This window comes from Plecotus auritus (genome assembly GCF_963455305.1).
Source record: "Plecotus auritus genome assembly, chromosome: 5".
NCBI lineage: Eukaryota > Metazoa > Chordata > Mammalia > Chiroptera > Vespertilionidae > Plecotus > Plecotus auritus.
Genome location: NC_137776.1, coordinates 88,279,641 through 88,305,867, shown reverse-complemented (window position 1 = coordinate 88,305,867; position 26,227 = coordinate 88,279,641). Strand labels below are relative to the sequence as shown.

The 26,227-nt window shown below is 45.8% G+C and overlaps 1 protein-coding gene across 2 annotated transcripts in view; it reads left to right on the top strand.

Moving 5' to 3' along the window:
* The window catches only part of CCDC93 (CCC complex scaffolding subunit CCDC93), a 99,236-nt gene extending 76,147 nt beyond the window's left edge, over positions 1 to 23,089 (top strand). The window contains exons 16-24 of one of the 2 annotated variants that reach the window (XM_080669243.1): positions 544 to 615; positions 1,887 to 1,940; positions 3,462 to 3,524; positions 6,550 to 6,658; positions 10,148 to 10,230; positions 12,299 to 12,336; positions 15,112 to 15,196; positions 16,949 to 17,062; positions 22,679 to 23,089. In XM_080669243.1, coding sequence (XP_080525369.1) covers positions 544 to 615; positions 1,887 to 1,940; positions 3,462 to 3,524; positions 6,550 to 6,658; positions 10,148 to 10,230; positions 12,299 to 12,336; positions 15,112 to 15,196; positions 16,949 to 17,062; positions 22,679 to 22,732 — 672 coding nt within the window. In that variant the 3' untranslated portion in view covers positions 22,733 to 23,089. The remainder of the gene's footprint in view (positions 1 to 543; positions 616 to 1,886; positions 1,941 to 3,461; positions 3,525 to 6,549; positions 6,659 to 10,147; positions 10,231 to 12,298; positions 12,337 to 15,111; positions 15,197 to 16,948; positions 17,063 to 22,678) is intronic. The other variant, XM_080669242.1, reaches the window with a different exon arrangement.
* The last annotated feature ends 3,138 nt before the right edge of the window (positions 23,090 to 26,227 follow it).

The following is a 26,227-nucleotide window of genomic DNA, read 5'->3' as shown; positions in this document are numbered from 1 at the left end:
GAAAAAATATCCTTGGGTAAGGATTTACAAAAAAAAAAAAAGAAAGAAATTCCTCAAACAGTTGTGTAAGATGAATAGAGTACTGTGGTAGGTACCCTCTGAAGACACCGGGTGTGCCAAACAGTCTTACAAATAATGTTTTCTAATTTATAAATGTATTTAAAAGAAAAGTCTTACCAAATATAAAGGAATAATATTATATAAAAGCAGGGATGTCCTGAAAACCTGGGATATCTGTTCATCCTGTGTATAAGTCCTTGTTTCTGCCGTCTGAGGACTTGATGTCTAGTAGTGGGGGTGATGGGTGCACAAGTGCCCATGACCACAGCAGGAGGCAGGAGATGCAGCCCTGCAAGCTCTGTGTAGCCTCCTGAAAAAACTGTCCCAGACTGAAAGTTGGAGATCAGGGCAGCTAATTCCTAATAGACTTTTTGTCTTAGCATAAACACACGAAATATGAAAATAAGACTCTGGGTCAAGTTAAAAAGTGCATCCAGTTTCTAGCTTGTCCAAGTTTCATAAACATTTGTATCACTTTTGCAGGAGGAAATGACACGGCTACAGCAGGATATTGAAAACCTGAAAGCGGAGAGAGCTCCAGGTGGAGAAGTAAAGGTAAAGGCCCTGCAGGAGTGCTCGAACTATGAGACGCTGTTATGACTCAGACTGAAAAGTTTCCTGGAGGACTAATCAGCGAATGGACTGGCTGGAAAGACGAGTTACCTTAACCTGGTCCCCTGAGCACACATTTCTCAGCTGTTTTCATCACATGATTTATTTAGATTTCTATCCCTCTCCTTTCTCTTCCTTCTCGTGGGTGAAAGACAGCAGTGGGTGTGGACAGCACCTACTCCAAATGAGAATGGCTAGATTATAAGTCGTCGTCTTCCTCCTTCAGAGAAGGGGTGTTTTCAGGAGCTGCCTGAGCTCTGCTTCCCACTCAACCTATTCTTCTCTAAATTTGGGACCACTTTACTCCTTTCACCCTCCATTCCTGCTAGGGATATGCCCCACCCTTAGAAGGCAGCACTGAGCGGAAGCAGGGGAACAGTGCTAGGTTACTATCAGGCTTCCTGCACTGAGGGGCCTGCCTGGCTCTCTGAACAAAGACTAGGTCTCCTAAGGAGCTAGTATGGGTTTCTATCAAGCCTAGCACAAGGATAGAAAAAAGTCTCACCAGTATAAGCACTGCTTTGTTTGTTTTCTCTTCTCACGCTTGATTCAAGGCTTATTTCGTAGCACCCCTGTGCTTGGGTGTGAGAGTTGGACATGATCTCAGACTCATCAATTGCACCATCTCCCTCATAAAAATAAGGAACTTGAGGCTCAGGGAGGGGAAGAAACTTGTGCAAGCCAATTGGCAGGAGCGCTCTCCAGCCCGTTTGCTTAGGGACTGAGAGGGACACTGCCATATCAGCAGGGAGATGCCGCCTGCCTGCCATGTCATTTCAGCCAGACCATACTACTCTCCCCACCTGTGAGAAGGGGGAATACCAGAGTGTGGCCGTGCTGGGCAGTGGTGTCCTGGGACCATCATCACACAGTTGCCTCTCCAGTTGTTAATAAAATTTTGAACCTTTGAGGCTCAAATCATCAGCTCAGTCAGCTTCTGAATTTGCATACATCACAGACTTTTAGGATCCCGTTTTTCTTCTCATCAATCACATCTCCTTAGAAGGATTATTACATTCAAAGATAAGGTTAGCTTATTTGTAACTGACAGACATTTAAGAACAATTTAAAATCTGGGGCTAATGTAGGACTGTTCCCTTTCTGTTCCCTGACCAGACATGGTCGGTGAACTGTCCCCCACACCACTCATTCCTACCTCAGCTTCTATCGCATTTGCCTTCCTCAGAGTTGTTTCTTACTGTTTACTGTTTCAGACCCTCTCCAGTGGAGAGCCGAATGATGCCCTCACCCCTGTGATGACTCATAATGTAAGTACCTTCCCGTTATCAGGACTGCCAGTGTTCTCTGCAGGTGTGGTGGCCAGCTTTATACTCTCCTGTGGCACTTTCTCATGCCTGCCTTCATTTTCTCTACGGCCATCTCCTCATCTGGAATGTTGGGAGCATTGCCCCATTTTGCACACCTGGTCCCTCAGATGGAGGCAGGATCTCACCAGGGCTGGCCTTGAAGGCCACCATTCTAGGGAGGGTTTCTCCTAGCACCTTGTGCAGGAGTGCTGTCTTTACTCTGGCATCTCTGCTGAGAAAGGGGAAGCCTGCATTGGCCGTACATGCTGGTCACAACCCCAAGGCTCTGGGGGGTGGGTTGGTGAGAGCGAAGAACATCTCTCTTCATTGTACTACATTCCAGGGTCAGCAAACCATAAAGGGCCAGTAAATATTTTTAGCTTTGTGGGCCACTCCACTGTAGTGGTCATAGTCAGTAGGTAAATCAAAGGCTGAGACTGTGTTCCAGTAGAGCTTTACTTACAGAAATAGGCAGAGGCAGATTTGGTCCAAGTGCTGTCAGATTTGGTTTTTGGGCTACAGTTTGCTGACCTCTGTGCTGAGTTAAACTAATGCTTCCAGGACTCCAGCACTCCAGGAAACCTTCAGGAGAAAGAGAAAAGGGAGAGGAGGAGGAAGAGAGAAGCAGGAAAGCCTCTAATCATTTTCCTTCTTTAGGGATTCTTTTCCCTTTGTGCCCTTAGAGCATGAGCTTCAGGACTCCTATGAAGTCTGTAGGGTTTGCCTGCAGCTGAGCCCTTTGGAGGAGACAGTGTTGTTTCTCTCTCTCTCTCTCTCTCTCTCTCTCTCTCTCTCCCCCCCCCCCTCGATGTGTGTGCCTGTGTATGCATTAGGTAGGGGACACTCCTGGCCCCCTTGTAGCTTTCTCTAACTCATCAAACCACCTAGCAATGTCTCTTACCTCATTGGGTTCAGTGAACTGGCTAGTTTCTCTCTTAATTCATTGTTATCCAAAAGGACTGTCTGCAGTGGTGGGAATATTCTGTATCTACACTGTCCAGTACAGTAGCCACTAGCTACATGTGGCTACTGAGCACTTGAAATGTGCTAGTGCAATTGAAAACCTGACTTTTTATTTCAGTTAATTTAAATAACCACATGTGGCTAGTGGCTATTATATTGAACAGTGCAGCTCCAAATAGCAAACCTCCAGACACAAGAGGTTCTTCAAGTCATAATCGTCTCCTCCTCATAGTTTGGTTTTGGTATTGGGGAGGGAAGGGCACATGGATATGGGGGATATTTCTCTTAAGAACACTGGATTCAGCCTGGATCCAAGAAGAAGGAAGAATTGTTATAAAAAGATGTTAAAGGGTGTCAAAGGCCTCACATGACATAGGATACAGACACTTGGCCATTTGAGAAAAGAAATTTGGGGCCTCAGGATTGAAGAGAAAAGGTTAAAAGCATTCAACTTCAAAAGATTTCATCAAGGAATGAAAGTTCTCTATTCCCAGATAACTGTCCTCTTTCAATTTTTAGGAAGACCTAGACAGACGATATAATATGGAGAAAGAGAAACTTTATAAAATCCGTTTACTACAGGTGAGTAAAAACAAGAGCACAGAATTACATAAATGCATCTAGCTAGGTACAAATGTCCCGTAGCAGAACTCTAAAGTTTCAGTCTCTGAGAACCAGAGAGACTCAGTACTAAGGCTGCTGTTGCTACCCTTCCCTCTGGAGAGTAACTCAATGGTTTAAGGTGTTGATAATAAGGCCTTATGTGGGTATGTTACTTTCACCATCATCTTGTTTGATTTGACCCTCACCCTGGGTGGAGAAGAGGTATTACCCTCATTTTCTATGTGAAGAAATTGACTCAAATCCATTAAGTAGTTGACCATGACCAAGCATCTAGTAAGTGCCAGAGCCAGCATTCAAATTCCCATATTCTTGTCTAATAGTTTCCTCTAAAACTAAGTGCCCACTTATCTGTCTTAGTTGGTAACCTTGGAAGTTTGTGAGGACATCAGATATGGGGGATATAGGTTTTAAAGTTGACTCTGAAGCCGAATTCACAGAGTCAAAATCACATTGTACAATCCCTTACATTGCCAAGACCTGGCTTACGGTAGCTCAGAATCCAAGGATCAAGTTGTGTTGCACTGGCCCAGGCCTTCTTTCTCTTCTCTGGGAAGGGAAGGCAGGTTCTGGCAGGAATGGCCAAAGGGCTATGGGGGCCAGTGGGACTTCGTTTTTCCTATCTCTGGCTCTTGCTTATTTGCTGAACTGTTTGGTTAAATTCAGGTGAGTCAAATTTGTCCTTGATATAAGGGCATTATACTAATCTTTAAAGAGACACAGAATTAAATAAAATTAGGGCAGTACAGCTGTGTATTTGGAATCTTTTTTACTGTGTGATTACTGTATATTTAGTGTTACATTAGGTCCCAGGAATAGAAAATGGGATGGCCCATTTTCTGGGAGCTGGCTGGTTGTTTGAGGACCAACATCTGGACCAAGATATGTCCATATATCAAAGTACAAGGGAGCTTATATGCAAATTGCAAACTGTACAGCTTCAGACTGGCTAGAAGGAAGCTGTAGTAAAATCGTAAGGGCCTGAACCAGGGCAGGATTGGTGGGATGGACAGAAATGAACCACAGGGGAGAGATTGTATCCGATGGAACTGATTGATGGGTGAGAGAAAAAGAGGAGTCAAGGATGGTGTTCTGGTTTCTGACTTGGGCAGTAGGGTGGATACCTGTGTTATTCACTGAGAAAAAGCATTGAAGGAGAAAGAATAGGGCTAAAGGGAGTGGGAGTCTGACTAAGTGTTAAGCGAGATCTGTTTGAGGCTTTTTAAAGGTTGGGGTACTCAACTATATAGAAATCTCAAAGAAGTGATGGGTATTGGGTCTGATGCTTAGCCTAGTCTGGACTGGAGATCAGGTGTCAGCACTGTGTAGGTGATTATCGAGGCTGTGAAACGTAGGCCAAGAAGAGACCAAGAGAAAGCAGGAGTCATAAAGCAAGAGCCCACTTAGTCCTGAGACTAGAAATGTTGGGGGAAGGAGGGGCTGAGCGACTTCCTCCAGGCAGTTGTTAAGACCAGGTGGGCAGCCCAAGGCAAGGAAAACATGAGTACAAGGTCTCATGGGAGCTGAGCAGAGAGCTCAGTAGAAAGAATGGTAAATGTTGCTAGAAGTCAAGAAAGCTAGAAGCTGAGAATTACCCACTGGCTGTATTGCAAAAAAGATGACATTGGCAAGAACAGTTTCAGGGGGGTCTTTGAAGAAGCCAGCTGGAGTGTGGGGTGAAGGATGACTAGAGGGAAGTGGGAAGTTAGAGGAACAGAGGGTATGTGGCTCTCAAGAAGTTTGGCTGTTCAAAGGAGAAAGGGCAGCTGAAACATGATTAGGGTTTAAGGAAGGGCTTTTTAAATTTTATTTAATATATTTGTATTGATTTTCAGAGAGGAAAGAGAGAACTAGAGAGAAACATCAATGATGAGAGAGAATCATTGATTGGCCGCTTCCTGCACGCCCCACACTGGGAAACAAGCCCACACCCGGACATGTGCCCTGACCAGGAATCAAACCGTGACCTCCTGGTTCATAGGTTGACGCTTAACCACTGCTCAACCACTGAGTCACGCCAGTCGGGCAGGAAGGGCTTTTTTTATTTTTAAGAGTGAGATACTTGAACATATTTAAGTACTGATGAGAGGGAGGCAGTAGAAAGGGAGAGGTTAGATATATGAAAAAGAATGAAGAGTATCTTTAGATTCCTAAAATAAAAACAGGAGTCAGAGCCTGAGCACCCATGGGGGATGTAGCCTTGGTCAGAAGGAGAAATACTTCTTCCCCTCGTACCAGAATGGATGAAGGGCTTCTCATTTGGAGGCTCGTATTTCCCTAGTGATACAGAGCTCCACCTCTGCTGTTGTGAGTGAAGCAGGCCTAGGGAGTGGAGGACAAGTTGGCACAGAGGAAAGGCAGCCCCGAGGGCCCACTTAGTCCTGAGACTGGAAATGTGGAGGGGGAGCTGAGCGACTTCCTCCAGGCAGCTGCCCTGCTGGGGAAGGTGGTGCTCAGAGCTGCCTGCCTCGGGAGCCTGTGAGCTCCCCTGCACCACACCACACTGCTGTGTCTCACCAGATGCAGAGAGGCACTTTGGCCAATATACCCCCAGTCCATGGTAGAGAGAAAATACTGAAGAGGTATTTTAGGTTTTAATTGTGGGAGATGAAAGTATTTGGAATTTATATGGAGGCAGCAAGGTGGCATCAGTTCCTTGTCACCTGGCGGAATTGGCTACTCTAGAGTCCTTTAGGGCCTAGTAGGCTGGCTGGGTGCTCTGGCCACACAGCCCATCCGATTCCTTATCCTCCTTCCTTGTCCATTAATTTGATGCCTCTGGGGTTCCAATCGCAATCACACCTTCTCCATGTATTGCAAAATCAGAATCTGAGACGGGGACCTCAAGCCAACAGCAGAATTTGGGGCCTGCATTCCAGGCCATGTGGTTGTGCTCTGGGTGGGTGGTGGGCAATGTTTTGGCTTCCTAGAGAACACATAGGCCTTTTATCAAATAGTGTTGTCTCACCCTCCCTTTTGCATTTAGGCTCGAAGAAATCGAGAAATAGCAATTCTGCATCGCAAGATTGATGAAGTGCCCAGCCGAGCCGAGCTAATACAGTATCAGAAGAGATTTATTGAACTCTACCGCCAGAGTAGGTGCATGAACCACTGATGAGCTTGGGAGGCTGATCCTGGGAGGGCCAGGAGGCAAGGGTCTGTGTCCCATTTTAGGATAGTGGAGCATGCATCATAGCACAGTCTATGAAAGCAGTCTGCAAAGGGCTCCATTTCATTGTCAGGCCCACTCAGCACTCGTTCCATGGAGCCCCGGTGGGTAACTGACAGTCCCGAAGCAGCACTGAGGTGTTCTTACTGCCCTCTGCACGAACAGTTACTCTAGTTGAGTTCTTAGAATCTTTTGAACCAGCCCTCATCTCAATCAGCCATTTGGCTCCACTGAGCTCCCCATCCACTTTCCAGCATTGCACAGAATATTGTGACCTCATTATCTCTAGATCAGCTCTCACTCCTTGTCCTTCTTCTCTCCAGAATTTCTGGCTTAATGTGGTCCTTGCCTTTTACAGCATCGTATTCACCCAGTAATCCAGGACTGGATCTACTTGGCCTGAATCAGTGACCTCATCTCAGCCTCAGAGTGACCCTCAAAGCTGTCATTGCCTTTCTGTGCTACTGCCATATCTGTTCTTATTTGCATCACAGCTCAGCTGAATGACCGTTGGCTGGTCTGCAGCCCCTTCTGCAAGTCTTTCATCCACATATCTGACTATGTCACTTCTCCCTCTGCTGGAAAATCTTCAGGAGCTCCCCAGAGCCTTCTAAATAAAGCCTCTCCTTATTATTTTCGGGGTCCTCCCCAGTCTAAGTGGCTGCTGGAGGCCCCTTTCTTGCTCTAAGTCCACAGTTGGCCTCACCAGTCCACACACTGCCTCTGAACACACCATGCGTTTGGACACCTAAGGCCTCAACTCCTCCTGTACCTGACTCGGACCCTTCCTCCTCTGTCTGACAAAATCCTTTAAAACTCCTGGACCATTGCCCCTTCCTCTAGGCTTCCACTGGACATCTCATGCTCTATAGCCTCTTGGTCCTGTTTTTCCTCTTGGTCACTGGGGTCACTGTTCAGCCAAACTGGGCCCCCTTAGTCCACTCTGACTCATGCTGCTCTGTCTGCTCCATTTCTGAGTCATGGTCAAGTCCATTCCTTTAGGACTTGTGCTATAGCCACCTTCTCATCACTGCTTAGAGCAGTGGTTTTCAACCTTTCTAATGCCGCGAACCTTTAATACAGTTCTCATGGTCTTAGGCTCTACAGCAGCGGTTCTCAAGCTATGGGTCGCGACCATCGAAAAACACGATATTTACATTACGATTCATTAACAGTAGCAAAATTACAGTTATGAAGTAGCAACGAAAATAATTTTATGGTTGGGGGTCACCACAACACGAGGAACTGTATTAAAGTGTCGTGGCATTAGAAAGGTTGAGAACCACTGGCTTAAGAGTCTGACCCCTTCTCTGCACTCCTGCCTGGGAGACCTTTCTCAAACATAAATTTGATCATTTACATTCTTGCTTTAATCGCTCTAGCATTTAGTAATTCGCCATAATTTGTTGGATAATCTTCAAAATCCTAAATGCCCTGTTAAAGTCCTCCATCGTCCCAGCTAGAGTCACTGATTGGCTGCCCCTACAGTCCCTCAGTGCCTCTCCCCTCTCAGGAGGATATCTGAGTCTTGGCCAGTGAGCTGATCCCCAGATCCAGTTGCCACTGTCCTGCAGGTCCTGGCAAACTTCAACTCTTCTTTAAAATCCATCTCAGATTTTGCCTTGAGAACTTGGCCTCTGAAGAGTCTTCCTGGTTCGGTCTAGAGCATTGTACCTGCTGGAGTCCAGACTTGTGCTTCCTTTCCCATTTCTACCCCACCATCCTGAAGGTCACAGTCTTCATCTTTGATCCAGGTCCTCTGCTGCAGGTAGCTGCAATGGCAGTTTCTCGGCAGAAAATAGCTTCTGCCTTTAAGTTAAATCTTTTCCCTTAATTTTCTACCCTGCCTACTTTAAAGCTTTTAAAAATATTAAGTAACTAGAGGCCCGGTACACAAAATTTGTGCACAGGTAGGGTCCCTAGGCCTGGCTGGCGATCATGGCCGATCGGGGCCTTCCGGCTGCTGACTGGGGCCTTCCTTCCAGCTGCTGGCTGGGGCCTTTTTTCTTTCCACATTGCCCCCTGGTGGTCTGCGCACGTCATAGCGAGCGATAGAAGTCCCGATTGAACTCCCGCGGGGACACTTTGCATATTAGCCTTTTATATATATATATAGATAATACCTTGTATCTGTATAGCTCACAGAGTAAATTTCACATGTTAAGGTCATTTTGATAGGACATTTTTACACCAAAGACTTTTTAATCAGTTGTGCCAGAATATTTACATCATTTTTTTAAAAAATTATCATCAAATACTTGCATCCCCCAACCAGTCCTTGAGCTGGATGGAATAATGGTGACAGCTACATTCCTGAACAATTGAGCTAAAAGTTGACTGGTGTGTTTACAGCAGTGACTGTCAACTTTGGCCACCCATTGTAATCACCTGGGTCCCATCCCCAGACTATCTTATTTAATTGGTCATGGACTTTAAAAGCTCCTCAGGTGATTCCCCTTTTCAAGCAGGATTGAGTACCACTGTTCTAAAACTTTTAGCAAGAATAATAATACTCTATATTGACTAGTTCATAGTGTGATTTTTATACAAATTATACATTTTTATGTTGGAAACATTTTTTCCTGTTCCATCAAAGCACTTATATCAGATTATTAACTTCTGTTACCAGATATATTCAGCAAATTTCCCTGACCTTCCCTGTCTTGGAGCTGCACTGCTGGAGGAAAACACAGCTCTTACTGGATATAAAAGTTAAAAGTTGACTGGCTTAAAGAATTGGATATTAATGTTAATGGTAGTTGCCCAAGGAAACCAGAATTGCCCAGGCCTGCTCTGCTTCTCTTCTCTCCTCTCCCAGTGTGCTGCTCCAGAGGCAACCTGCTTTCAGGGACCCAGAGCCCATGGCATAGACCCCACATAGTCTTGCCTGTGCCTGATAACCATGTGGCATCAGATCTTTAGCTGTAGCTACACTGGTGTGCTCAGCTTGGGCTCAAAGCCTGGCTGTGAACCCAGGTCTTGGGGTTTTATCTCTCTCTGGGTGGCTGTGTATTATGGGAATTTAGACCCCTGAGGAGGTCACCTAGGCTCTGAGCTATGTCAGTGTGGGAAGAGAGGAAGCCACACAACCAGAAAGAGTTTGCTTGGCGTTTCATCATCCTTGTCACCTTCCTCCCAGGGCTTCTCACCTGAGGAATTTCTGAGAAACCCACATCTGACAAGGAGATTTCTCCAGCCCCTACTCTTGGCCGGAGCAGTTTCGACTGGCTGTGTGCCATCTGCCTGTAGCAGCTGTGCACAGGCTTGTGTGCCCTGTGGGCTTCTGCCCAGCCTGCAGGTCCAGAGTGCCAGCCTGACAGGTCCCACTCTTGAGGGGGTGCCTTAAGGGGAGCTGGTGCTTAGGGTTATTTTGATACATTTTCTTATTCATGTGCTGATTTCTTTGCATTTGCAGTTTCAGCAGTGCATAAAGAAACCAAGCAGTTCTTCACTTTATATAATACCCTGGATGATAAAAAGGTTTATTTGGAAAAAGAGGTAAGAACCTTTATAAAATCAGATGAGCAACCACCAGTGCTGTTGACCCCAGGAAGTTCAAATCAACTTGGTGTCTGGGATGCATTCAGTTTCAGCCAAAGATGTACCTGGTGTATGCCCAGTGCTGGGATGCAGAGTCAGAAAGTGCAAGATTCCATGGAGCTCACCTTGTCTGGGGTGAAGTGAGGCAGGTGGACAACTGTCTTATAGTGCATGGGAGACATGCCTCATTAAGAGAAACACAGCGGGAGCTCAGGAGGTGCATATGGAGGGATCCTGGAGTTGGTGAAACTTTAGGGTTTTAAAAGAAGGAACTAGCTAAATGGGGATGGTGGGATTGTCATCGTTTACATGGGGAAATGTCTGTTTAATTATTAGTAGCAGACAGAGGCATGAACTAAAAGGATTATCAATGTGTGAAAGGGGCTTCACATGGCACTGACAGCCTCTCAGTATTACGGTCAGGTAAATCCATTCGTAATTCAGGGCTCCCCAAAGTTGGATGACAAATGAGTGGGGTGGGGTGTGCAACTACGTATATAAAAGAACAGTATGTACTGGTCTTCACAGTAGCAGCACAGTGTGGTGGAGAGAGCATGAGCTTTGGAGTCAGACAGATTTGGGTTGTAGCCTGGCCTTATTTTCCTTACCAGGAAAATGGGAGCACAACTCTTCGTATGATTATGATGGGAACAGATTGGGGAGAATGTGATGTTCCTTGCACATGGTGGTTTTCAATACATATAGTTCCTGCTTACCCCCTCACTTTGACAGAATTTGTTTTCATGTTATCACCGTGCAGTCTGCACTGATTGCCACTTTAATAAGAACAATATTACAGATGTATCTTTTACCTGAGCCCACATGGAGGCATCTATAAGTATTGTCACCTTTATTGCCTGTTGCTAATCAAATGCGATAAATCTCTCTTCTAGAGGGGCTCTCTTTGAGGAGGACTGAGTTCTCATTTTCCCTGTATCCAGGGCCTTACACATAATGGGCATTTGGTAAATGTTTGGATAGATGAGTAGATTGCCTTGGGTGGGATAGCTGTGCTGCACATCCTGGTCTTGGAGTCTTCCTACATGACATGGGAAAGACTTGCCAGTCCTAACATAGGGACGGGCCAGCTCCTCCTGAAAAAAACGTTGAACCCATTGACCTTCCTTCATTAGCAGTATCTGAAGTTGTTGCTTTCTTTTAAAAACTAGGAGTATATAGGGGAGTGAGGACTTTTTAATTTTAATCCATATTATTACAGAACTTTGCATTTGAATAAATTATGCATTTTATTCCAAATCTGTTTATGCCTGTGATATTTTAGCTTTCAAACATCTCAGTAGAATCATAAGGACAAGAATATAATTTCCATGTTACAGACTGAACCTGAGGTCCAAGTATAGTAAGGGCTAAGTCCTGAACTTACAAGTTAAGTTAATGACATGGCAAAAAGGAGGAACTAGGTTTCTAGTTTCTCTGGACTCATAGCTCTGCCTTGGACTGTGTCATTGGGGTAGATAAAGAGGCATACTGTGTGGCTGAAGGTGCAGTTCCCATGGGAATGGAGGCCTTGAATGATGCACTCTCTGTGGAGCCTCTCAGAGCCCCCCAGCAGCTGGCCACATTGGCAAAAAGATTTTGTGGGAAGGAATAGGATGGACAGTGTTCTCACTCCCCACCCTGATTAACCCTGTGCTCCACTGATAGCCTTCAAAATAAATCGCAAAGTTTGCAAGACAGAAAGGGCAGTGGTGGCAGTTTGCCCAAAGAGCCCTAATGTTAGCTCAGCATCTTCTCTGTGGGGATTTAAGTTCCTTCAAGGAGCCCTCTTCCTACATTCCTGTGGCCATAGGGTGTCCAGGTAGATTTTCTGGGGGAAAACTATAGGGCTAAGAACATGTTGCTATTTGTGGGTTTTTTTTCATGTGACTTTCATCTCCATGAACAAGGTGTGCTCTTTCAGAAGCGCTGTCCAGAGTAGGACAGGCTTTCAGTGGTTGAGGCAGCACAAGGATCTTTCAGTCTTTTGCTTATAGTTTTTTCTTTTCTTTTTTTCTTTCTTCCTCAGATTAGCCTGCTGAACTCAATTCATGAGAACTTCTCACAGTGAGTACCGTCAGACTTGGTGTGCCCTCCACTTTGCTCGGCTCACCTTAATGCTGCAGTAGTGTGACTGAGCAAGACTTAGTGCTCATGTGCAATGCTGATACTTCTCCTCTGCTGCTAAGTGCAAATGTGCACAGCTCTTGAGTGAATGATATTACACAATGATATTAGAGTGAATTTTAAAAATAAGGAATAGCTTAGGAAAAAGTTAACTTTCAAATTAGTTGACTGTGCCCAGCTACTATAATCTCTGTACATTACTTTTGTCTTGCTATGATTAGATTAATACCAATTGTTCTTGAAGACATAGAGATGTTTTAAAATTTAGGTAATGAAATCTATACTAATAAAAGGGTAATATGCTAATAAGACCAGGACATCCTTCCGGACAAAGTCATGGTGGCGGGGCTGAGGCAGAGGCGGATAGGGGCGATCAGGCCAGAAGGAGAGGGCAGTTAGGGGTGATCAGGCCAGCAGGGGGGACGGGCAGTTGGGGGCAAGCAGGCCGGCGAGGGGGCAGTTGGGGGCAAGCAGGCTGGCAGGGGGGCAGTTGGGGGCGAGCAGGCCAGCATGCAGAGTGGTTAGGAGCGATCAGGCAGGCAGGCAGGTGAGCAGTTAGGAGCCAGCAGTCTGGGATTGCGAGAGGGACCACAGGGATTGGGCCTAAACTGGACATCCCCCGAGGGATCCCAGATTGGAGAGGGTGCCGGCAGGGCTGAGGGACACCTCCTCCGTGCACGAATTTCGTGCACCAGGCCACTAGTTACATAATATTTTTTAATCCTTATCCAAGGGTATGTTTTTATTGATTTTAGAGGAAAAAGAAGGGAAAGAGAAAGAGAGGCATCGCTGTGAGAGAAACATCAATTGGTTGCCTCCTGTACACATCCCGACTGGGGATTTAACCAGCAACCTTTTGATGTACAGGATGATGCTCCAACCAGCTGAGCCACCTGGATGGAGTATAATCTATATAATTTTTAAACGATTTTTAGAAATCTTGTGGTTGACTTTGTTTTAAGTTAATGTGCATCCTCTAAAGTACTTTATTCAGATATGATTTTTTTCTCCAAAAACTGGATGTACCAGACCTGATACATTGAAATCATACCAGCCTTGAGGCATGCATGCCCATTGGCCCACCCACCCTCCAGGCAGCTCCAGGGCCTACTCTCTGTATAGCAGGCTTCCTTTCCTTCCAGCACAAATCTCTATTGTCCCTTGACAGGTGACTAGTAACTTAAGATCTTAATAGATTACAAGCTCTAGATTTTAAGCTTAATTTCTAATTGAAAACACCCATAGCTCCCTGATAAAAACTCAGTGACTTACAACTGTGTGACATTTATAAAAATGATGCCTTCGTCTTTCCTTTCTGGCCATTGAGAGAGCCTGCAGTTTGGGTGTTTTTGTGACTGTTGACATTTTTTGGAAGAATTTCTAATCCTGGTATGCATGTGCTCTGACCTCTCTGACGTGACTTCCTCTCTGGAACTGGAGGCGAAGGGGAATGTTTTAGGACATCAGGGAATCTACTCATTTAGCTGCTGCTTCTAGAAATACCAGGTTTCCCAGCCTGGTTTTAGGAAAATCTCAGAATATGTCTACTAATCTTTTTTTTTTTTTTTTTTTTTTTTTTAAATATATTTTATTGATTTTTTACAGAGAGGAAGGGAGAGGGATAGAGAGTTAGAAACATCGATGAGAGAGAGACATCGATCAGCTGCCTCCTGCACACCCCCTACTGGGGATGTGCCCGCAACCAAGGTACATGCCCTTGACCGGAATCGAACCCGGGACCCCCCAGTCCGCAGGCCGACGCTCTATCCACTGAGCCAAACCGGTTTCGGCATGTCTACTAATCTTGAGCAGTGTCTCAAATCCTCAGATTTTTAAGAACTAATAAATGAAATTCATTTCTTTTTTTTTAAATACGTTTTTATTAATTTCAGAGAGAGGAAGGGAGAGGGGGAGAAAGCTAGAATCATCTATGCGATCAAGCCTACAACCCAGGCATATGCCCTGATAGTGACCTCCTGTGCATGGGGTGAAGCTCAACCATTGAACCACACTGGCCAGGCGAAATTCATTTCTTTTTTTTTTTTTTTTTTTTTGCACTTATTTTATTTTATTTTTAATTCTTTGTTGTTGAAAGTATTACATATGTCTCCTTCTTCCCCCAAGACCTCTCCCTGGTCATTCCCATCCCTGAGGACATGCCCTCACCCCTTACTATCTGTGTCCATGGGTTATACTTATATACATGCATACAAGTCCTTTGGTTGATCTCTCACACACACAAACCACCCCCCCCCCCCATTCCCCTCCTGCCTTCCTTCTGAGGTTGGATGGTCTGTTCAATGCTTCTATGTCTCTGGACCTATTTTATTTTAGTTCATCAGTTTATGTTGTTCATTATATTTCACAAATGAGTGAGATCATACGATATTTATCTTACAAATTTATTTCTTAAGCAGTGCCTACTATCATTCAAAGTAAAAAAAGTTTTTGTTAATTTTAGTGGAATTTTAATTAAAGAAAATACATGTTACTAAAGGAAATTGTAGGAAAAATGAAAAAAGATTAATATTCAATTATAAAATCAGGTTCATTTTTATGCCTTCAGAATTTAGAATTCTTAACTTTCTGGGCTTACCACAGGTCCACCTGCAAAAACCTAGTTGCCTCTTGGGGCATCGTCTGGGTACCAGGCTGACTCTGTGGTACCTCCCCCTTATTCAAAGCTAGTCATACCTATGCTTGTTTTCCTTACAGAGCCATGGCTTCCCCTGCTGCTCGGGACCAGTTTTTACGTCAGATGGAACAGATCGTCGAAGGAATTAAGCAAAGTAGAATGAAGGTTAGAAGGCGGGTTTTACACTGGCGATGGAGAAGAGAAGGCCCTGGGAAGAATAGGCTTCTTCTGGCTGTTCTTGGTCATGTGCCCTCAGTCCTGAAGACATATTTTCATGCCTCTGCTGGGGCAGGGCCGGCTCTTAGGGCCTCCTGCACTGCTGGTCCAAAGGCAGCTCTTAGGAATATCTCCCACGATTGACCACCTGCTTTGTGCCGAGGACTGTGCTAATCCTCTTAAAGCCCTCCTAAGTGAGTGGTGTTATACCCATTTACAGATGAGAAACCAACTTCATCAGCATCCCTTCCTCACTGCATCTTTGGTTCCTGACATTCTGCCACTTAAAATTGATTCCTTAGGATCTCAGGCACATTGTAGTTTTCAGGAACCTCCTATTTAAAAAAATGCTAATAATTGCTGAACTGAATTCTACTAAAGTGAGAGGATACTGTGAATGTCTCAGAAGTCAGAATAGAAAGTAGAGGAACTGAAATGGGTGGGAGCTCCAGAGGTTGCTTTTCAGATAATCACCCAGTAGCACGGAGTTTTCCTCCTTGTGGCTCTGCATATGGGCCCTTTTGTCAGTAGCTAAGCAGATTTGCTGACTGTCTAAAAGCCAGACACAGCTGCAGTTTCCTGTTTTTAAAAAAAAAATGTATCACACCAGAATGATCCTCAGGCAAGGCTGTAGAACCTCCTGGGGACTTAGTGTATCTCCTCTAATGATCTTGGGGCAGAGTGGTCCAGTGAGTGATGCCAGAACGTAAACAAATGGGAGAAAGGGTTGTCTGTGGGACCTGTCATCATAAAAACCCACTCACAGAAGATTGACATCCAGGCTGCCTATGCTCTCATCTCACAAGTGATGAAGTATCTGAGGGCAAAATCCCTCCGTATCATTTTCCCTGTAGAAAAATATTAATCTCAAAGGAGAAAAAAAGGTGTCACTAGTGACAAGACTTTTTATCCACAAAAATGAGAGCTGATGTGAGGCAGCGCTTGCCTGTACACAGATACTTAACCAAGGTGGGTGGGCTCTCTTGCAGAGAATGAATGGAGTCCCTTTTTGATGGCCTGGGGTATGAGGTAGGTGGAGAGCAGAGAACCTGGCTAACCATGAGCCTGTCTCAACCCACATCTCAGTGTGGTGGTCCTTCCCACCCCGCCATGCTCCTCCTTAGCTGCTCTTGCTAAGAGTAAAGAACAACAGAAACTTACTAGAATTTTTACCTTTGGTTTCTCCTTCCTGTTTACTAGGCAATGCCTTCCTGGGGAAGGTATATCCTGACCTCTCATTCTCTCCATACTCCCCCAGGCTTCATGCTGTTGGCCAGTCAGTGCTGGATAATTTCTTGGTGTATAGGGGCTGTCTATATATTGCAGGATGTTTAGCAGCATCCCTGGCTTCTACCAGTAGCACTGCTTCCTCAAGATGTGGCAATCTAAACTGTCTCCAGACATTGCCAACTATCCTCTGGGGGCAAAACAACCTTTGGTTGATTGTGAATTGTTTTTAGTCACACACACAAAAAATTAAAAAGAGCAGTTAATGCCAGTGATAGGAAAAGTGATAGGAATAAATAGAACCTCTATGCAATATCATGTAAAGAAACAAACCAACCTCAAAAATGATATAAAGAAGGAAAATACTGGAAGAAAATCTATAAAAATATTAGTAATAGTTGTCTTTTGGATGTTACCAACAGCCCTTGGTCAGAACATGTCTTTTCATTACCATTTCCCAAAATGTTTCAACAGATGGAAAAGAAGAAGCAAGAGAACAAAATGAGAAGAGACCAGTTGAATGACCAGTACTTGGAACTGTTGGAAAAACAGAGGCTATATTTTAAGACTGTGAAAGAGTTCAAGGAGGTAAGAGGGAGATTGGCCGGACTTGTATAGCTGGAGGGAGATTTATGTTCACTTCCACATGAGCCGTTAGAAACCAGAGCACTTCCTTGGTTTTCTATTAGTCTGTGATGAGAAAGAGAAGGTGGTGGTGAGATCTGACCATGAAGGGTGGCATCTGGGTAGGTCGGGATTGCCTTGTTCTGAAGCCATCCTGAGGCTCTAATTGAATGTTCCAGGAGACTTAACATCTTTTTTCATTTTCCTAACACTTAACAAGTACATCCATCCATCCATATATATAAAAAGCCAGGGGCTGTCACAACCAAAACAACCGGATAGACAACCGAACAGGCTGCGTGGGGCGACCAGGCCAGCAGGGCGGTTAGTGAGGGATGACCAAACGACTGAACAGGAGGCTGCATGGGGCGACCAGGCCAGCAGGGAGGTTAGTGAGGAACGATCAAACAACTGAACAGCAGGCTGTGTGGGGTGACCAGGCTGGCAGGGGGGTTAGTGAGGGACGACAAAACGACTGAACAAGCAGGCTGCATGGGGCAACCAGGCCAGCAGGGGAGGCAGTGAGGGGCAACTAGGCCTGCAGAGGGGTCAGTGAGGGGTGACCAGGCTGGCAGAGGGGGGCAGTTGGCAGCAACCAGGGGGGCAGTGAGGGGCAACCAGGCTGGCGGGGTCGGGGGGCAGTTAGGGGCAATCAGGCAGGCAGGCAGGTGAGCAGTTAGGAGCCAGCGTTTCCAAATTATGAGAGGGATGTCCGGGGATTAGGCCTAAACCAGCAGTCAGACATGCCCCAAGGGGTCCCAGATTGGAGAGGGTGCAGGCTGCGCTGAGGGCACCCCCCCCCCCCGCCCCGTTCATGAATTTCATGTACCGGGCCTCTAGTTAAATTTATAAAATGGCAGCATCAGCCCACCTCATGGGCCACCTAGAAACTATGTTTGTTATGGATTTAGACCTAGAGCTTTTCTCCCCTCAACCTTAGGATGTGGGGGGAACCTTGAGAAGCCGTGTAGGATGAGTTAACTTTGAAGTGTGCCAGGCTTGGCTTGGAATCCTACCTTTACCACTACCAGCTGTGCCCTTGGGCAGTTACTTAGCCTTATTTTCATCATTGCTGGGTTCTGTTGGGTCAGATGAGATGATTGCATCTAGCACTGTGTCTAGCACCTGTGACACCTACCAGTCGCTGAATTTCATTTGTCCCGGTCTTTTCCTCCCTTGCATTTGGGCAGGGTTACTCTCCATTGTTCCAGAAAGAAAAGTGTATGCCCTTTACTTAGGAGATCTTCCCTCTTAAGAGATCTTCCAGAAAGGAGACTACTTTGTCACTTGCCAGATCTCAGCAGCTTTATTTCCAGGAATATCTACCCCCATTCTAACCTAAATCCATGCGATTTGAATGAGTTTAAAGGTTGCTAAAAATACAGAGGCACTAGTGGTAATTTGTATCCTGGTGTTTGGTCTACAGAATAAAAAAATATAATCTTTCCATAGTGATAATTTTGTTCTTGTACAGTTTTAAGACCTTCCTTCCTTCCCTCCTTCCTCATTTTTTCTTTCCCTACTTCTCCTTCCCCTTTTTGTAGTTTAGCTTTCAGGAGCTATGGGCATTTCAGAATCTTTCATCTTTTTTTTTTTAAATATATTTTATTGATATTTTACAGAGAGGAAGGGAGAGGGATAGAGAGCTAGAAACATCGATGAGAGAGAAACATTGATCAGCTGCCTCCTGCACACCTCCCACTGGGGATGTGCCCGCAACCAAGGTACATGCCCTTGACCGGAATCGAACCCGGGACCCTTCAGTCCGCAGGCCGACGCTCTATCCACTGAGCCAAACCGGTTTCGGCAGAATCTTTCATCTTTTCACTAAATGTTCTTCCAGCTCCTACCATGCATGCCCCGGGGGATATATTAGGTTATAAAACAGATTCAGGCAAGAAGCTTATGTCGTGATCTCAGGGAGACATGACAAGCAAGGAAACAAGCCGTAATAAACTAGTAATAATAAATAGTTTCAGTCTTTGCCGAAGGGGAACTAACATACATGTTGTGGTCAGGAAAGGTCTCTCTCAGTTTGGAAGGACTTGGCCATGGGCAGAGCAAGAGTCCTTCAGCCAGGGAGCAGCCCTGCGAAGGCCTAAGGCTGGGCAGCGTCAGACATGACCCGGCAAGGTGTTCCAGGTCAGGCTGGAGCTGCGGTTGCGGAAGGGCCAGTGAGTGAATAAACAGGGACTGGCAGGGAATAAACAGGGACTCTTTTTCCTTTAATTCAAGTAACTCACAAAGAGAGAAGGCCCGGGATAAGAATTACATTTCAAATGTTGCTCGCACATGCCAGCACTGCCCTGCAGAAACAAAAAACAAGTAAGTTGGGGAGGATAAATATGTGTTGTCAAAGTCAAAGCAAATAAAAGTGAAATGGAAAAGTTCATTTTTGTACCATAGGCTCTCAGGGCTGAAGACTTAGGGTGACCTCCAAAGATATATGTTCCTTCCTACCAAAGGTTCCTTCAGGTGTATTAAACATCAAGGCTTCTGTGTTCCTGCCTCCTGAGACAGTTTTCTCCCAGCAGAGACACGGGTGGGACCTTCAGAGCCAGGGAAGGCCCCTAGACCAGGTGCTTACCATGCTTAAATGTCCTTCTGTCCAAAGCAAGTTAGAAACAGAGGGAGGAGAAATGTAGTATGTTCTTCAGACAGCTAAATGTTTTTTATTTAATGACCTCACCTCTTTAAAAAATAGCATGGCCTGTTTTTTTTTATGTTTAAATTTTCTTCCTCTTATAAAATAATGATAGTGCATTGCTCTTTTGTTGTTGTTGTTACAAAATTTTTAATTTAGCAACCATATGTCAGTGTTCCCAAACCTTAAACTTTCTTCCACAAGCTCCTCTGAGGTGACTTGGGGCCACCATAGGAGTTGAGGAAGTGGCGATGGTGGCTTGCTTACTGCTCCTCAGACCTTCAGCCAGAGTAATTCTGATATTTTACATGCTGCAGTTACAAATAAGATCTCATTTGGGGTAGAAAACTAGTTTGAAAGTTGGACTTTCATCCCAGGGTGGAGTCTTCTCCCAGAACCTTTTCTGTCCTGCTTTCTTTACCTGCCTCTTGCCCACATGCTTGGTCTTCTACTCCTGAATTCTGAATTCCCACCACATCCTGGTCCCAGCACCAATAATGACTTGTCATGCAGAGCACAGTATTATTGTCCAGAACCTTGCTTCTCTTTATTACATGTGGTTCGCTCCACATTATTTGAGCACATTAATTCATACCCTCATCCTGGGAAAGTTTGTTAATAACAGGTCTGCCAGGAAACAGCACATACTCTGAAATCACAAATCACCTTAATCACAATATTACATAAATGTGTTGTGTTAAACCACATCTCTCACAGGGTCACCAAACCAAGATTTAAATTGTAGCCCAGCATCGAAGCCTGAAGCTGGCTTTGCACACATAATCTTGGGTGAGCGGATGTGCTGTGTCTGGCACATAGCAGGCCCCTATGGTTTTAATTAGGAAAAAAACAGAGGCAAGGAGACATTTTCCCTTTTATTCTAGAAAAAAAATGCCTAAAGGACCCTTTCTGTGTTCAAACAGTATCATTCTGTAGTCTCCCACAAGGCTCTTAGTAGATTGTATGGGACTTCCTCAGTACACACACCCACAGGGTGACAGCCTGGATGGCCCTCCTGACAGCTCAGGCTTCACTCCATGTGGTATGACGCACAGAATTGCCCCTGCTGGTACTCTGCCACAGCAGTGGGTTCAGGCTTCTGTGTTGTTTGTGCCTCATTTTTAGAAGGTGAGGTGGGTGAAAATTAAAGCTAATTTCTTTATTCATTATTTCTTTATTATTTTGTGAGAATTTTTAAAAAGACGCAGAAATAGAGAAAAGTACTATAAAAATACGACTACCTGTTCTTGTTCCATCTCTATTCCTCCCTACTTTGGGAGGTGGGGAGATTGGAAGGTTTTTCTCCCAAGCAAGCTTCAGTAACTAATTTTTGAAAGGAAAACTTTCTTCTTAAAACTTCACCATTTTTCTCTTCCCACCCCCAAGAAAAATTAACTGCCTTCCTCTCCAAAAGTATGTACTCAAAAAGTGTCAGAGCAGCTTGCTTCTGACAGAGTAGTTCAGCCTTACCCCAGTCCAAGAGCCTGGCTAGGCCTCGGTGCTGCGTGCAAGATGAGTATACACCTTACAGTGAGCTGGCATTTGTTTGAATAAAACCAGCGTTGTTGCGGCCATGAGCCATGATGCTGCCAGAAAGAGCAAAGGACCTCCAGAGAGCTGGGAGCACTTAGGCCCAAGGAGGAGATGGAAACACTGACATTGGGGTCTTTCTGGCAGAGGGGTTCGAGGGTGAAATGAAGTTTTTCTTCCACATTGATGGGTCTCCAGGGAAGCATGGCTGCTAGAGGCCTGGTCCTCAAGCTCAACCTCTCCAGGCTCTTTCCACTACTACGTTCACCTCTCAGTTTAAAGCAGAATTCCTTGTGACTTGGCCCAGGGAAGGGGTGGAGATTTTGTTGCTGTTGCTGTTAAACATCTCCTGAGGGTATTTTTCCCATTGCTTTTCAGAGAGAGTGGAGGGGAGGCAGAGGTGCCGGGGGGGGGGGGGGGGTGGGTGCTGGGAGGAGACATCGATGTGAGAGAGAAGCATGGACGATTGCCTCCCAGAAGGGCCCCACTGGGGGCAGGAGCGAACCACAGATAGAACATGTAGATAGTCGTATTTTTACAGTATTTTTCTCTATTTCTGTGTCAAGGGAGCATACGTGCCCTTGACTGGGAGTCGAACCCAAGACCCTTCTCTGCGCATCTGGTGCTCTAACCACTGAGAAACACTGGCCAGGGAAAGGGGTGGAGATTTTTGCTAGCCAATGGATGTGTCCTGGGCTATGAAAGCCAGTGGGAACAAGAGGGCAGGAGACACAGTGAGAATTTGAAGATGTCTGAAAAATGGAATATAAAATAATGCAGAGGTGACCTTATACCACTATATGTCAGTTACACAGGCAGGGGATGGGGCCAATGACCTCCCTCAGTAATGTCCCTCAGCACATACAGTAATAGATCTCACACAGCTCATTCTTAAGGGGGAAAGTGTCCCCTGATGCGTATTTCTCATCTTCTGTGAGTTTCTGTCTTTCTTAAAGTTAAGGATATTCTGAACCTTCACTATTGTCAGAGTAAGAACAACTCTACTGCTTCACTTGCTGTGCTCCTTAGTCTGTCTCCAAGCACCTCCCCTCCTCTCCTTGCTGCCTATAGTATCCAGGATTGGTAGCTTTCAGCTTCTGTCCCCTTGAAGGTTTTAGAGGCTTCATTCAGGAAGTCTTTTGGAGTGACAGTGCCTAGTCTTGTCATCCTGTTTTCAGTCTGACAGTGCAGACAGTGGTTGTCATCATAGCTATTTTGGTATTGAAGGTCAGCATGTCGCTGGGAAATTTCACCACACTGGTGGCAATGTGGTAAGAGGCTGGTTTAATTGGTCAGCAATTATGTCCCGTGGGACTGGGGGAAGGACAGCAAGACCATCTGGGCCTCACATGGGTACTAATGTAGCCACCGCCTCTCTGTACACACTCTCTCTGCTTCCCCTCCAGGAGGGCCGCAGGAATGAGGTGCTGCTGTCCAAGATGAAAGCCAAGGCCTCCTGAAAACTCCCAGCCATCATCGGACGTCATTGATTTATTGTGAACACCATGTATCAGCTACAGGATCATGAGATGGTTCTGAACGCTATGGTAGAGAGATGCAGGTGTAATGATTTCCACACCCTGGATATTTTCTCTCTCCTGTTGGCTTCCATACCAACACTATGATGGTCGTTGATGGAATCAAACAGTGTAAACATTGTGACTTAGGTAACACTCATCCTCTGCAGAAGTGTGGATTCAACTTGTATTTCTCTATGTCAATTCAACTTGTATTTCTCCAATAACTTAGCACATATGAAGGTACCTGTATGGACTCTCTGAATAAAGAGAAATTCATTTGTTCAGCAAATATTAATTGAACAACCACTGACAATTAAGCATTGAGGGAGATAGAAGTATCAAACCACAGTCCCTGCAGTCGGGTACCTGGCAAGTGGACCAGAGAGCACATACAGCTACATGACCCCAGAGCTTGGCCACCTTGGATTTTCTTTAGTAAACAAAGGCTTTTACAGCTTAGTGAGCAACCCATGTGAGTGTTGGTCACTTGAGCCCTTCACTTGCCCGTGGTGCCTTTTGTTCCTGGGTCCTCAAATTGCCAGCCAGCAGGCTTCATGGTTTGTTAACGAGAAAGAAAACTCGGTGTCTGCTATTGGTTTAATCCTTACATACTACTCAAGTTCATTTCACCAAGCATTGAAAACTGGCCTCACATTGAGGGCTTAAATAAGAATGACACCTTGTCATGCTCTAGTTCTCATTTCAGTCATAGCAGCATGTGGATGGCCTTGTGCATCCCCTCATTCCTCGTGCCTTACACTGTGGAAGGGCCATGGTCTGAGCCCTGAGAGGAGACACACAGTTCGCTGCAGTCCAGGGCAGGACGTGATAAATCGCAGAGTGACAGGCGATGAGCAGATGTCAGGAGAAAGAGCAGTGAGGTGTGCAGAGATCCAGGAGACTCGTGGCGGAGCCAGGCTTTGGGCTACATATGAATGGGTCACAGCATTTTAATAGGCACAAATAGGTGGGAAGGCCATTTTGGATAAAGATACGATTCTGACTAAACATTCCAGAGGGTGTGAGAGAGTAGAAGGCATGCTGGAAGAGCATTGGATGGGCTGGTGTCTGTGCAAGAGGCTTTAGAGACCAGTCCAGAAGTATGGGCTAGGACAGTGGTAGGCAAACTGCGGTTCGCGAGCCACATGCGGCTCGTGAGCCGCGGTTTGCTGCTCTGTTGACTAATGAGTTTGCCGACCACTGGGCCAGGATCAGACTTCGGAGGGCCTTGGAAGGAAGGCTGAAGAGTTGTTTGAACCTCTGGAAATGAGCAGTCCAAACCAGACACTGCTCCTGCCCTGGCCCCAGCGATTGGCAGCTCAGTCAAGTTCAGGAAGCCCCAGTGTGAGGTTTGCACTTCATTCTGCGTAAACCTTGCACACATACCAGTCAGTAGGTTTGGACCATAAAACATAAGAGCTTAAAGGTGGTGGGCAAATGGATGGGTCACAGAGCAGTCACAAGAAGGTCATGTTCATTTTTAGTTCCCGCATGTATGTGATGAAGCAGGGCTGATGTGTCTAAACTGTAAAGGAAATCTCATGCTGGATTAACAGCAGCCATTGGTTTCTATGCCAGGGCCAGCGAGGCCTGCATGGCAGGGATGGCTGCTCCCAGAGCTGAGTGGAAAACAGTATTTGAAATGGTATTCCATGTGTTGAACTGTGGACATCTCCACTTAGGCTGGTCCCTGGACATGGTCATTGTGGACTTTAATATCTGTGAAGTTAAAGAAAGAAATTGCTGAAGAGCAGGTGGCACTTGGAGGGCAGAGGAAGGAAACAGCTGTTAGTTTGAAAATTATTTTAGGTTCAGGAGAACATCATTATTCTTGTTGAGAAGCTTGTAGACCTCCCTAATTGACAACTTTTTGAGGAGTTAGGAGATTATTTGGATATTTGTCCAAAGGTGGTAGGGAAGAATAGTGGGTGACATTCTGGGGTTACTGTAGGCCAACTCTCTGTGTTATTGGGAAAAGTATGGCATGACTTATCCAAAGTGGGGCATTTATGTTGGTCTATGTTTCTAAAGAGTTTTATTTGATTTGGTTTGGTTTTGGTGCAGGGAGGTCTCAGTAGAATTTTTTCCCTTTTTTGTCACCTACAAGGCCTAATACAAATAATAAATTAGTTTCCAGTCCTTGAACACATTTTGAATCGGCAGAAGCCAGTCTAGAAAATTCCATGTTTGCTACAGTTGACCTACAGAATAGATGATACCTTTGTGAGTAACGGGACATTACGTGTGCTTTACACTCAGGCCTTACAGGCTGAGGAGGTGCCCCAGGCCCATGATTTCAGAAGCCAGCAGGGGTTTCCTTCAGGACCACATCCTTCCCTGTGTGGCTAGGGGTTCTGCCAAGCCCACAGGCATCCCAGAGATAAGAAAGAAGAGGAGAAGCATCCTTAAGTGGCTTTTATGAAACACTAGCAGCCCGTTGAATGAAGAGATTCGTGCAATAGGCCTTCCTTCCCTTGGCTTCCAGCACCGGTTTTCCTCCAGCACCCAGGACCCAGGCCTTCGCTCCGGCCAGAGTCTGCCTTCTTCATCTTCGCTCCAGACTCTGGCCGGAGTCTGCCATCTTTGTCTTCGTCTGCAGTCTTGTCTTCGCTCTGGCACTCAGCTTCTGTAGATCCCTTTGCCCCCTGCCCTCCCTCTCATAGCAGGCGTCCTGCCCCGCCTGGCCACTCCACGCCTGGAGCAGCTGGGCAGCCGCCATCTTTGGCCTTCTAATTTGCATACTCACTCTGATTGGCTGTGGGCGTAGCAGAGGTACGGTCAATTTACATGTTTGTCTATTCTTAGGTAAGATGTACATTGGAGGAATGAGATTTCCTCAGCAAGCATGCACTGTCCAGAGCAGACTTCCCATGGCTGGCCACCCATGCCCTAGGGTTCTCAGCCAGTCTGGGCTGGGAGCTCCCCTACTCCCACATGTGTCTCGTGCAATACAGGTAGCTGCTTTGGTTTAAACCAGAATTGAAGCTGCTATGAGCAGGACAAACTAGAAGAGGCATCTGGGGAGACACTTGGGACATACTGTTCTTGGCCTGGGTTCAGTCTCCCATGGGTCACTGGGTTCAGCTACTAGCACTCTCAAGGAAGGTTCCCAGCGTTAGAGAGCAGCTGCTACAGTTACACATGAGGGGTCTTCTTCCTTTTTTACAGGGAGCATAGATTCCAAGATTGTCGGGACTAAGCTCTTGTTAGAGTCGGGAGCATGTGGTTTTAACTGGGTTCTGGTTTGTAGACCCTGTTCTCTGGGTAGCTGGGTCCTGCCAGCAGAACCAGGAGGCAGAGGGACTGGCCCAGGCTGAGGAAGTTATCTCTAGCAAACACCTTAGCTCTTGGGACCTCCTGAAACCAGGAGCAGCCTGGGAAAAGGCCTCAGGCAGCCCTCTTACTACCTCACAAAGTGGCCTTTGGCTGTAACAT